At 44.5% G+C, this 13,474-nt stretch overlaps 1 protein-coding gene across 1 annotated transcript in view; it reads right to left on the bottom strand.

Annotated features, from left to right (window-relative positions):
- Positions 1 to 13,474, bottom strand: part of LOC130128366 (electrogenic aspartate/glutamate antiporter SLC25A13, mitochondrial) — a 67,699-nt gene that overhangs the window by 18,267 nt on the left and 35,958 nt on the right. The window contains exons 10-14 of the mRNA XM_056297987.1: positions 12,247 to 12,331; positions 9,482 to 9,566; positions 8,204 to 8,362; positions 5,708 to 5,760; positions 2,549 to 2,629 (exon numbers count right to left, since the gene is read on the bottom strand). Of these exons, the coding sequence (XP_056153962.1) occupies positions 2,549 to 2,629; positions 5,708 to 5,760; positions 8,204 to 8,362; positions 9,482 to 9,566; positions 12,247 to 12,331 (463 nt within the window). The remainder of the gene's footprint in view (positions 1 to 2,548; positions 2,630 to 5,707; positions 5,761 to 8,203; positions 8,363 to 9,481; positions 9,567 to 12,246; positions 12,332 to 13,474) is intronic.

The raw sequence follows: 13,474 nt of genomic DNA, 5'->3' as shown, positions 1-13,474 counted from the left end.
TTCAGAAACCAGAGACAGAGATGCTTAGTTTAATGTAGTGAAATCTACCCATGTAAGAAAGCTACCCCTCTCTCTCCATCTCCGTGTCTCTCTCTCTATCATTCCCTCTTTGCTCTCTTGCAGACTTCGAAGTGGGGACCACTGTCATGGTCCAAACCAACACTTTCACAACTCCCAAATGATATAAACAGATTTCATGCGCTGTGGCTGAGGACTCACTAAAACAGAGTTCATGAAGGCTTGGTGCGTATGTGTGTGCGGTTGACTGTGTGTGTGTGTGTGTGTGTGTGTGTGTGTGTGTGTGTGTGTGTGTGTGATAAAGCGGGAGGCAGAGTGCAGTGCCAGCACTAACACCGGGGCCTCAGCCAGGATGAAAGGAGCTGTCACGATGGCTCGGGGAGGAAAAGAGGAAAAATCCATCCGTCTACACTCCTCTCTGCCGCACTCATCCACTCCTCTCCCTCCCTCGCCACCCTCCCTCCACTTCTATACACCACTACATTACTTTTATGACTACATATGGGCTAGATAGATATAAATAAATAAAAAAAGGCTACAATTATTTTTGACACCCAGTACACCACAGCAGATTTCTCTGGTATATTTTCTCTGGGGCGACGTTACTTTTCACCGTTTTTTTTTCTCTCTGAAACAGCTCTGTTACACACGCAATAAACAAAAACACATTTCAGATTTGTCTCTCATCATTAAAAAAAAAATCCAAAAACTCGATTTTGAAATTACTTTTATCAAAGAATTCTATAAAACTCATCCCTGCGCTAATAAGGTCAATTGTGTGTGGCTGAGTGGACAGATTGGGTCTACTCGTAATTACTTCTGTATTCCCAAATACTCTGCTTTAGTGATCAGCATCAAAAGAAGGTTGAGTCAAAGACCCTCATTCATTTGGCTAGAACTGCTGGGCCAGGTAGACTCGCATGGTGTGTGTGTGTGTGTGTGTGTGTGTGTGTGTGTGTGTGTGTGTGTGTGTGTGTGTGTGTGTGTGTGTGTGTGTGTGTGTGTGTGTGCACATCAGGAGTAGTCTGTGACAGCCCACTGATCAAAACACAGGAAGGGAGGGGAGCAGGTAACGGATGGGGGAGGGGGTCTCAGGTAGCAGGCCCTGTCAGTCCCCCATCTTAATCGCAGAGAAAGGAGCAGGAGGTGGGCGGTGTTGGTGTGTGTGTGTGTGTGTGTATGTGGGGTGGTGCTCGGACCTACGTACGGTCTTATGTTTGTTGTACACGCACGTATTTCTGTGTGCACGCTGGTGTGAGTGAGTAGGAGCAGTATGTGTGTGTTCTCCCTCTTTCATGTGTGATCTTTATGCGCTCCATCAACAAACAGTGGTTGCTGAACCCAAAACAGATCCACACATTCCACGCCTGTCTGTTCAAACTGTCAAACATGCAGCCCTCCAAAAACAGGTAAACATAGTTAGAGATGGTATGTAGCCTTGATACTGCACTGTATATGTGTGTTTGTACACTGTGTGGCATCATTTTAGTACAGCAAACTTTGGAAACTGAGGATGGCCTAAGAGGAGAGAAGCAGCTGGGACATACCATGTTGAGGGGGGTGGGGGTGGGGGGGTTAATGCTGGCATGTGTCATGTTGGCTAAGCAAAATATTCACACAGTAGTGCAAAGATACTAAATAAAAATATGATGCGAGTATATTTTGGTGAATACAGACTAACTGAGGTTTTGCAAAGGTGAAAATAAGCAGTAACAGTTTCAAGAACCAACTGATATCTGAATTCAACATGGTGCAAAGACCGTCACACTCATTGTTAAACAATGGTCCTGGAGGTGGAGTTTGAGGAATCTTACAGAGCCTTGATAACCCTAGAGTTTTGTTTAATTTTTATTTCTTGTCAGAAATTCTTGGACCCTGAAAGTCATCATCAGTCTAGAATGAAGGTCTTCAGAGTAATAATTAAGAGGAAAGGGGAAATTATTGGATGTTATTTCTACAATATGCTCCCAAGACCTTAATGGACAACATATGATATTGATCACTTTGTGGCTCAATACAGAGTCATACTCAACAAAATATAATGAAACCCTACAGCTGTGCAGACTAAGCAGAGGCACACATCAAGGAGCTTGTTGATAATGAGGGAGATAGCCTCAGAATACCCAAAAAAAGTGTGAGTGCAGAGCTGCTGCTGCTGCTGATGACAATGGTGGCCATGATGCAGATGATGTTCAGCTGTAATACTGAGCTGTAGCTCTTACAAAAACAGATGTGCATTTTAATTAGAATTTGCACAGTTTTACTTGGCTACTGGCTAAAGTTAATTGATGGCCTGCTTCAGTGACAGAAAGAGAGAAAATTAGGTACATTATTATATGTCCAGAAGTACTTACTACGTAAACATACAGTATAAAAAACCATGTCAAAATGATCCATTATTAACTTGTTTAATGAAACCAGTACTCCTGGATGAACATTGATGGGGATTTTCCTCAACCACTTTGGCTAATGACCTCTGCTTTACCTCCCTACAAGTCAGGCAGTGGTCAATAAGGGACATGAGACTTACACATCCCCCGGCCATGATTTCAGCAGCCAGAGGTACCGTGCCATCTTTCTGCCTGGTCTTCCCTCGCACAAAGTCATTCACCTGGAGATACACAAAACACAGTATCACTTGTGGATCAAGGATGGAATGGAGGTTAACTGCATTTTATTTCTGAATCCATCCATCCATTATCCAAGCCGCTTATCTGAAGTCGGGTCATGGGATGCTGGAGCCTATCCCAGCAGTTATTGGGTGGCAGGCGGGGGGGCACCCTGGACCCAGTCCATCACAAGGCGCGCCCACACACACACACACACACACACACACACACACACACACACAGTCATACCTAGGGACAATTTAGTATGGCCGATTCACCTGACCTACATGTCTTTGGACTGTGGAAGGAAACCGGAGCCCCCGGAGGAAACCCACGCAGACACAGAGAGAACATGCAAACTCCACACAGAGGACGACCTGGGATGAACCCCCAAGGATGGGCTACCCCGGGGTTCGAACCCAGGACCTTCTTGCTGTGAGGTGGCCGTGCTAACCACTGCGCCACCATTATTATTTCTGAATAATAATGTTTTTTATTGGATAATTAATATAACTTTATAGTACACCATCAGTCTAATGTATGTCAACTAAAACCATTATCTTTTTGAGAGAGTAAAACAAAAAATACCATTACTGGCTGTTTTTTGTAATATCGCTATACCTTATCACATTTCAACACGAGTTCATGATTTATTCCTTTTGTTTTAATAATGCATTATTTCTATTGACAAGAACAAAGTATGTGTTAAAGAGCAGATATTGATGACGTATGTTGTAAAGACAGCAATAAACAGTTCAGTGGCCCACATTCATTAGGGAGACTAAGAGGCTGTTTACGCCTGCCATTAACATGCGTCTTGGGTGATCCGATCACGAGGGGACAGCTCTAAGCACAGGGGTGAATGCACCCAGTGCATCCTCAATGCGTCTTGAGATCCGACCACTCAGCCCACATTCAGAGGTGGCCTTGAACGCATTTGTCCACATCACATTTGAAATGTAAACGCAGATGTCCCAGGGCTCATGGAAGGACAGCCTACTCAACTGACGTCCTCTGCGTAGGCTGCAGGTCCTCTGTGGGTTTAGGTTTTTTTTTTTTTTTTTGGTCTACCTCGTCTGTAATTTCTGACGCACATCAGACCCACAACTGTGGAGGAGCCCCCACCCGCTTGCACATTCAAGTTCAACGTCAGGTTCAGGTTCATTTATCCACCGCAGCGCAGAGCCCGACCCTCTCAAACCCGCTGGAATAATTAAATCATCTGAGCCTGAACCAACGTGATCGGGTTGAGCCTGACAGGGTTTAGGTTGAGAATTAGATGTTTACATTTTCCCATAAAATGAGTTTTAACAATGACTTTCAACTTTTGCTGTGTATTGTGAGCACAGAATGAAAGGCAAACAATCGGAGCCTGACGCTCCTAATTCACTCAGTTAATTTTCCTTGTCAGATTATTTGTCTCTATCTGGCACAACATACAGGGTGGCACGGTGGCACAGTGGTTAGCATGGTCGCCTCACAGCAAGAAGGTCCTGGGTTCGAGCCCCGGGGTAGTCCAACCTTGGGGGTCGTCCCGGGTCGTCCTCTGTGTGGAGTTTCCCTGTGTCTGCGTGGGTTTCCTCTGGGGGCTCCGGTTTCCTCCCACAGTCCAAAGACATGTAAGTCAGGTGAATCGGCCATACTAAATTGTCCCTAGGTGTGAATGTGTGTTGGCCCTGTGATGGTCTGGCGGCTTTTCCAGGGTGTCTCCCCGCCTGCTGCCCAATGACTGCTGAGATAGGCTCCAGCATCCCCGCAACCCTGAGTAAGGATAAGCGGCTTGGGTAATGGATGGATGGATGAAGGAATGGCACAACATGCATTTGCTGCATCCATGCCAGTAATACTGTGGAACTATTTGCCCATAAAAATTATTTCTTAAATACAATATATCAGGTCATGGGTCTGAAGGCTTTCAGACAGAGCTACATCATCATCATCATCATCATCATAACATTTATTTACAACGCACTTTTTAAAAACCTGTTGTGCCTCACAATAAATTGGAATGGAAATAAAAGAAAGGAAGTGCAGTTATGGGATGATTTATTTCATTTCTTTAAGAGCACTTCAAACTTTGCATGACAACATAATTTGGTAGAATAATTGACAGTAAAAACAGATGTGAAATACGTCATTCTAATTGACGGCACATTAAAATGAGGAGTGAGCAAGGATGTGTCATTTTGTTGAATGCCTGTTGCTTCGACTCCACCTTCCTCGTGTTTCTGTACTACGTGTTTATTCTCTATTTACGTGATTGTACTATGTGTTTATTTACTTGTTCATTTGCGTGACTGTGACACATCTATGCAATGGGGAGAGTTCAAGATGAAGACGGACACAGTTTTAGGCGATTAACACAGGCTTTATGTAATAATATCTTTCATTGGTTCGCTTGCACGGGCCGGTGCGCTCTGGTGCCGGAGCCATTTCCTCGCTCTCTCCTTTCAGAGCGTGTGGCTCCCCTTCCCTCCACCTCCCTTCAGCCCTGCGTTTCGCCCAGCTTCACTGTGGTATATAAGGGACAGGTTGTTAGTTTGACACACCTGATAACTAATCAGCCCCCCATCGCATCTGTTCTCCAGCGAGCCACGCTCACTCTCTACGCTTGCAGCCAAGGCTAAACCACACCCCCTACCACAGTGATGTAGGGGTTTATTTGCATATAGAGTGGGGAAGTGAGATCCAATCAGAGGTGGTCACTTGAGACGCATGTGGAGACACATTCTAATGTCAGGTGTGAACTGATGTGAAGCTGTCCACAGGCGAGCGGCTCACCCAAGACGCATGTTAATGGCAGGTGTAAACAGCCTCTAAGTGCTTTTCATCAAGAGGGCTGACCGAATGATCAGCCTGAAATGGTTGTGTGAAATATTAACTTGTGTGTGTGGTGAGAGAGAGAGAGAGAGAGAGAGAGAGAGAGAGAGAGAGAGAGAGAGAGAGAGAGAATCAATTGTACACAGAATTTAAAACAATAATGGTAGATCATAGTATGTGTGTGTGTGTGTGTGTGTGTGTGTGTGTGTGTGTGTGTGTGTGTGTGTGCGTGCGTGCTTGAGAGAAAGGTTGTGACTTACAGTGAGCTTTATGGCCTTCTCGGGCGCCACACCCAGTAGCTGTGGTACCAGACCTATCATTAGGGAACGACGGGATGATTAGACAAGAGAGCTGCGGTCCCCCCCCACCACTCACACACACACACACACACACACACACACACACACACACACACACACACACACACACACACACACACACACACACACACACACACTTAAACACTCTCCATATAAAGCGTGGCTCCCTGCTGCATGCGTCCGACCCTGTGTGATTCCTAAACACTAATGAACTCTATTGATGTGGAGTGTGGGGACATCAGAGTAACAAGGGGAGAGGGAGAGAGAGAGAGACAGACAGACAGACAGACAGACAGACAGGAGGGGGTGGGTGGAGAAGAGAAAGGTACTGTTGCCCAGAATAGGAGAAAAGCGCAGAGTATAAAACACACACCAACCAAAAGTTTACACAGCCCTCAATTACAGTCCTGAGCTGGATAAAAATAAACAAAATAATCACAACAGAGTGCAATAAACCTTGCCCCCTACCCAATCCCAGACAAGACGCATAACACACATACACATTTTCCTAGTAACAAACACAGTTAATAAACTACAGAGCATGTGCACTTGTGTGTGTGGGCCACGGCCACACACACACACACACACACACACACCCGGGCACATAATCATATCCTTAACTTGGCTACTGATTCTTCAAACCAGATCTGACAACAACAAAAACAAAAAATTGTACTAATATTTTTCCAAGTGATCAAATACACACACTGCAGCGCACATGGGTATACAAACGCACACGTTAAGAATAAGGGAAAGTACACCTCATTTATTTGGATTAAATCAACAACATAAAACTGAAAAATCCTCTTGGAAAGAAACGCACTGTTTTGTTTCGGAGTGCTCCCTTGGACCGCTGCAGCACACTAGCCAAGCTTTCCTGCATTTCCTCACTGTTTATTTCACATTCCTTCCTCCAAAGATCTTTCCATGGTTTAAAAAAAAAAAGAAAAGAAAAAGGCTTTTTCCAATTTAGATTGCATAACTATAGTTTGGTTTTCAGACGACCTGTCCATCCACTAGTCTGCAGCGAGGCCTTTATGGTCTCCCCGTCTGTCCATAAAGCCTTTTTATTCTGTACAGCCTTTGCTTGTCTGGTGATGCTCAACTATTCAGGTTCCTGCACAGGAGCCTGCGCTGTCAGTCATAATCATGGGATTTTCACAGGGTCTTCGCCCCATTCCAGAACCCCCCCCCCCCCCCCCAAAAAAAACCTACACACCTAAACACACCTCTGCACACAACTTTTCATATGCACTAACAACCTATCTCTAAGGTCATGTCAGGCATGTACTGACTTTGTATGGCTTTGTAAAATGTTGCCCACATATGTGCATGTATGCTTATGTGTGTGTATGTACATCCATCCATTATCCAAACCGCTTATCCTGCTCAGGGTCGCAGGGATGCTGGAGCCTATCCCAGCAGTCATTGGGCGGCAGCCGGGGAGATACCCTGGACAGGCTGCCAGTCCATCACAGTGCCGACACACACACACATTCACACCTAGGGACAATTTAGTACAGCTGATTCACCTGACGTACATGTCTTTGGACTGTGGGAAGAACATGTATATTCCGTGTGTGCGGATGTGTGTGTAGACCAGTTCAGACTAGCAAGGTGACACTGCCGTGCTTTAACGCAGGCCCAGAGGTATGTGGCCTTGGTCTGACATTCATTGTCTCGGCCTGGAAGTCCCCAGCCAGCCAACTATCACTTCAAAGGAGACAGGTCAACACAAAGGTGAAGTCACAACGCCCTCCTGTCCACCCTTCACTTTTCTTCTCCTCTTATCGTCTCCTCTCCCTCCCTTGGCTTTTTCTTGTCTCTGATTGTCTTCTCAGACTTCTTGCTTCTGCTTTATCCTCCTCTGCCCTCTCATCTTCTTTCCCTCCATTTCCCGAACCTAATTTGGGTCTTTTATCGCTTTTGACTTGGTTAGAGTGATGCTGAATCTAGATCTGTGCCTTGATCTTGATTAATCGCCACCTTGACCCGAGGAAACAATCATTTGCTATCCTTGTACCGTACTGCTCACTTGACTCTGTGAGTGAGAGAAATTATCTGGAAAAATCTGATACTGTTGCAGCCGGTACTTTAAAAGGCTTAAATATTGTCTTGAGATGAAGTGGTTTTGTTTTACTGGAGAAAAACGTAGAGGCAGTATTGGCTGCAGCAGAATAATAATACCGAACAAACACAGCGTAGACTTTGGCTGGAAACGATGAGAACTGCTACCACTATTCCCTAGAAAAGGTACTTCTGTGTTGGCTGTAAAATGTCAGACACATTGTCTATAGTCATGCCTTATTTTATATCACTATCCTGTATGTAGATTTGATTGTGTAATTAGGATAGCCGAACATAAAAGTCTTCTGACTCTATTTGTGTGTGTGTGTGTGTGTGTGTGTGTATGGGTGCATATATGGGTGTACGAACCTCGGTAGAGGCCGAAGAAGCCCTCGTAGCGCACCACTTTCTTGAAGCAGTCAAAGCTATTCTTGTACATGAGCTCTCCCACTAGAGAGCCGCTGGTCCTCTGGTTCTGCATGCGTGTCTTCACCAGGTCGATAGGGTACACAGCAGTGGCACCCACAGCTGTTGGAGTAAAAAAGAAGAGACTTCATCTAAATTTTGGTTTTGGGTTAAATTTAAGTAAGGTAGTTATTATTCATTTGCCCCTATACACATTTAAGTAGGTCCCAAAAAACAATCAATAAGTGTTTTTTTATAGGCAAGTTTCAGTCACTTTGTGCAGTGTTAGGAAATTGGGGTACATACAATAATTTCAGTTGTGGAAATGCACTACAGATAGGGACGAGTGAGAGAAATAAGTGGATAAAGATCTCTAGACGATCTAAAGAACTGACATTTAATGTTGGGTCTTGAACTTTGGCATGTATGCCTTTTCGGTTATCTTATATTAGTTAATATCTGGAAAAAGACACATGTCATCTAGAAAAGAAGAGGAACTGGAAGGGGAATGTGATCTGGGTGTGATGATGAGGAAGATGTCAATGTGTCCAGAGCTAACAGCAGGGTAGAAGTCCCCCTGATGACGCTGAAGTCCCATCTGACAATCTAGCCATTGGACAGACACGCAGACGCAAATAATTCACTTGCAATGAATTGGAGAGACAGTGGTGGAGAGGGAGACAGACTGACAGACAGACAGAAAGAGCAAGAAGGAGAGGGAGGGGGAGGGAGAGGGATTGGGGGGGCAATAGCAGAGCCACTAGAGCTACACCTCCTTGTTAAGCTGTCTCATTTGGGATGAAGGAAGGCAAGAAGAGAGGAGGAGGGTGGAAACAGGAGGCAGTCTGACCCCTCATCCCCATTACTGCCCCCCCCCCATCACTCACACAGGTACAAAAGATCTACACAAGACAGTTTTCCCATGGAACATAGTAGCGTGACAAGGGACAGAAGGGAGAGAGAGAGAGACAGAGAGAGAGAGAGAGAGAGAGAGAGAGAGAGAGAGAGAGAGAAAGAGAGAGAGAGAGAGCAAGAACAAGCAAGACAAGGAGCACTTCTGCTTAAGCAGAGGAGCAATCACCTCTTTTGTAAGCAAGGGGAAGGGTAATAGAGAAACTATTGTCCTTCTCACCCTTTCCTTATGACGACAGAGGAGGGTGAGGGGTGGAGGGCAGGCAGATGGATGGGTGTTTGGGTGGTGGGATGAAGGCATGGAGGGAGCTGATGGAGTGTGACTCTTACCCCCTGCCACCGAACCAAGAGTGAACCTGTAGGACGACTCTGCCACCTGGATCAGGATGGAGCGAGAGGCATCACCACCCGACTGCTGCTCACAGAGAAGAGGGAGAGAGACGAGTGAGAAATGAGTGCAGAAAAATGTTGAATGAAAGAAAACCAGAACAGACACAGGGACTTGATACCAGACCAGTCATTATTTCATACATTTTAATCAAGCACAGAATCATTCATTCATCAACATGATTTGATTAATTTCTCTAAACCCTCGAATAGGAATTAATGAACCTTTCAAACTATCAGAAGTGTAAACTAGCCTGAAGACGATGTATAATGTACAGCATGCATTAGATTTTCCTTTCAAAATAACCGCCTGCTCTAAAAAAATGTTTATATATTTTGTAATAGGTGAAAAAATTTACATTTTGTAATTCCAAAATACACCAATCATTCCAACTGCCTCATGGCGATGCCTCAACAATTCATTGCACAAAGTCATTGAGCTTTTACAATAGAAGTTAAAATGTATTGCTTGATATGTACAAGCAAAATTTAAGTTAAAGTTTTAAATAAAATAAGTTTCTCAGGATATTGCTCTGTTGTAGGTTTTAAATCCAACAACAGAATTATATGTGCTGCTTGCATGAGACATCCCTAAACTGTTGCACCTCCAGACCATTAAAGTCTTTATATGAGTCCTTCTAGGCAAATTTTCTGAGGCAAGAATATTTTTGATGAGTATCAAACAGTCTCAATGGCCTCCATCCCAGCAATGAATTGACCACGTGGCGTGGGAACCATTTGTTCGAACCACACCAGTATAATTAAGATATATATTGCCCATTTTCACTTGTTAATCAGCAATAATTTTTCATAATATTCAATTGAACAACATAATCAAGTGTTAATACTATTCTATTTAATCTTCCATTTCAATCTCCAGCTTTGATCCCTAAAAAAGGCAACACGCTAAATTTAATTACCCTATAGTGGAAAAAATGGCTGTGACCAACGTGCTCCAATTGTACCCCAGTGAGAATCAATGCACCAAGCAGAAAGCAAAAAATTGTTAGTAGGCAGCGTAACAGTAACATTAATATTGCTCCACTTCAACCTCAGGTACCTGTTGCCTTGTCTGGTCTGCCCAGCCCAGGCCTCTTGACCCTAGGGAGAGGGGGGTTAAAGTCTGTGATTATGAGTGTGTGTGTATGTGTGTGTGTGTGTGTGTTTGTGAGTGTGTGTGAGTCTGAGAGAGAGAGACAGAGAGAAGGAAAGGGGGAAGGGGGTCTCTGAAAAAGGTCCACCTGTCATAGCTTACTCCCAACCCCCACCTTCTCCCTCCACAATCTATCGTAGCTCCCATGGGAGCTCCTTCCCCTTCCTTCCCTCTGCATCTCTCCTTCGTCTGTCTCTCCTCTGCTCACCAAGAGCTGGAGCGAAAGGCTTTGTGAGGCTGGAGGTTTATGTTTGTGAGGCATAAACATGAGAAAAAATCTAACTGGAGGTGAAAAGAGAGACGTGTATGAGAGTGAGGGATGAGCGAGTGCTAGTAAGGAGATGAGGGGAGAGAGAGAGAGAGAGCGAGAGCGAGAGAGAGCGAGAGAGAGAGAGAGCTCCAGCTAGCTGGCGGCCAGCCCGTGAGGCCAAACCACAAAGGCCTAAAGTGGCTCATTGTGGTGGGACTGGCGTCTGTGCTGCGCTGGGCCCCTTGCTTGTTCCCCTTTGGCCCCAGCCTACTCCAATATGGCCTGGCCGAGGCTGGAACCCACTCCGCAATGCAAATCTGACCAAACTTTAAAAAAAAAAAACAGCCCTCCGTCTGTCTTTCCAGTTGTCTGTCCATTTTTCTTTTGGTTATTCTTTTTTGTTTTCCCCCCAGTCGGAGCCATTTCAAAGCCCCTTCATGGTTTTCATTCCCTTCTTTCAGCATATACGAGGCTGATAAGTCATTTGAACCACTCTGCTTGTCTTTGCTTCCATGGATTTGTGAGTATGCGTTTCTCGTAAGTTTGTCAATGAGAGGTCTAGTGATGTTTTCTCTGAAAAAAAAAGTCTCTAAGTTGGACTTTGTGACGGTAAGTGACTTGGACGTTGTATGGCCTTTTTTTTTTTTTTTCCAATGAACCTTTGAGACTGACCAGGCCTCAAAAGTCTGTCTGACTTGTATTTTTGGGGCAAATGTGGTCTTTGCACTTTTCATTTCAGATGTTATGGGTTTTTATGCATGCATTTCCTGTGGTTTTATGTAACTCTGCAACATCACAATGAGTCAATATTAAAGGTGGAATCCATGGTAAAAATCCACATAAATACTAATGTTTTGGTTGTGAATAAATACAGTTGGATAGGGGATGCCAAACTACAAAAATGTTTGTGTCTTAACACATCAGTCTTTTAGTCATAATTCTAGTTATGACTTAGCAAATAGCTTCTTTTTTTTTTGCAATGCAAAGTGAATAAATTTTCTTTCTTTCCAAGTGTCAATATCTTGAAGCTGGAATGAAGCAAATCATGTCACCAGTATCATGGAAATTACATTTTATCAAATTCTAAAAATAATTAACACAACAAACAAGTAAAACTAGCCCACCCCATTAGCAAAGGGGTTTAAATGGATATACAGTATTTTGTAGTGCAACAGCCTTAATAACACATCCTATGTGATCTGCTATTTGACCCTCAGTGCAAGAGCACACACTGGGGAGGGAAAGAGTGATATCTGTAATTGGGGACATCACAGTCATCATCAGCAACCCTTTCATAACATGTACCTGTCTCTGGACCTCAGCCAAGTTGTAGGGCAGGGCGCCTTCCTCCAGTGGTGCAATCTTCTCAATGTCCACCCATCCAACACGTCTGGTGAAGAGAAAGAGCATAAAGAGAAAGGAGGGGAGAAATGTTCATATTGCTTTCTGTGCGACGTGAATTCTAGTTCAAGGATACTCAATCCTTTGCCAGTGGTCCGTGTGAAAATATCCTGAAATTCAAAAGTTCAGACCTGTGCTTGGTGTGATTATATGGCGAGAGACCTGATCTGAGACCTAGGAAGCCGGCTGGCTCCCATCCCTCTATTCTCTCATCCAAACAAAACAAAACAAAACTCGTCTGTGGACGTAAAGCCTCCCCTCGCCCCTGAGTCTCTCCGTTGAATCTCCACAACGTTCCCAGATTTCCCAGGCTGAAGGAACACGGAAAGCCTGCCTTTTCCACCCACCCCACCACCCTTCTGCGATTATTGGAGCAATTATCTCCCGCATCTCCAATCAAGGGGACTACAGAGGGCTATTAAAGTATCTGGTTGCACAGAAATAATAATCAAGTGGTGTCTCAGGCCGGGGTTAGAAATTACCAGCATGCTGGTCAGACGCTGGGGAAGGAGGGGAATGTGAGACGCGTACAGTCGTTGGCCACTCAGGATCGCAAGGATGTAAGTAACGAGAATTTGGATAGGTTTTTTGAGTGAAACGGGATTCTCTCTGGCATTGATGTAGTCACGTCTGGCTCTTTTGATCACTCAGAAAGTAGTTTGAAAGGAAAGAGAGTAGATGTTTCCCTGACGTACAGACCTTGGGGTGAAAGGTGCCCCTTTTTGGAGGCATGTCTGGGATAAGCTTACCTTTCACAAATCCCTGACAGGCTAGGGAGAAAAACTGAGAAATCAAAGGCAGTATAAGATCAGTGGCTAGATGCTATTCCTCTATACTGGCCACTGAAGAATGTTTGAGTCAGAATTTTTCTCTGCTGTAGGAGGCCTTGGAGATGCCCTAACCATGTGTTTGGATCTTGACATAGTCATCTGTGTGTGTGTGTGTGTGTGTGTGTGTGTGTGTGTGTGTGTGTGTGTGTGTGTGTGTGTGTGTGTGTGTGTGTGTGTGTGTTTACATGACAATTTGTCTCAATGTCCGAGTCTATGTAAATTGTGTATACCTACACACAGGTACATATCTGTGTGACACCATTAGTGTACATGTGTATACGGGTGTGATATAAGTACAATTC

This window comes from Lampris incognitus, chromosome 18, assembly GCF_029633865.1.
Source record: "Lampris incognitus isolate fLamInc1 chromosome 18, fLamInc1.hap2, whole genome shotgun sequence".
Taxonomy (NCBI): Eukaryota; Metazoa; Chordata; class Actinopteri; order Lampriformes; family Lampridae; genus Lampris; species Lampris incognitus.
The sequence above is the reverse complement of the archived record's forward strand: the minus strand, read 5'-3'. Positions and strand labels throughout refer to the sequence as shown.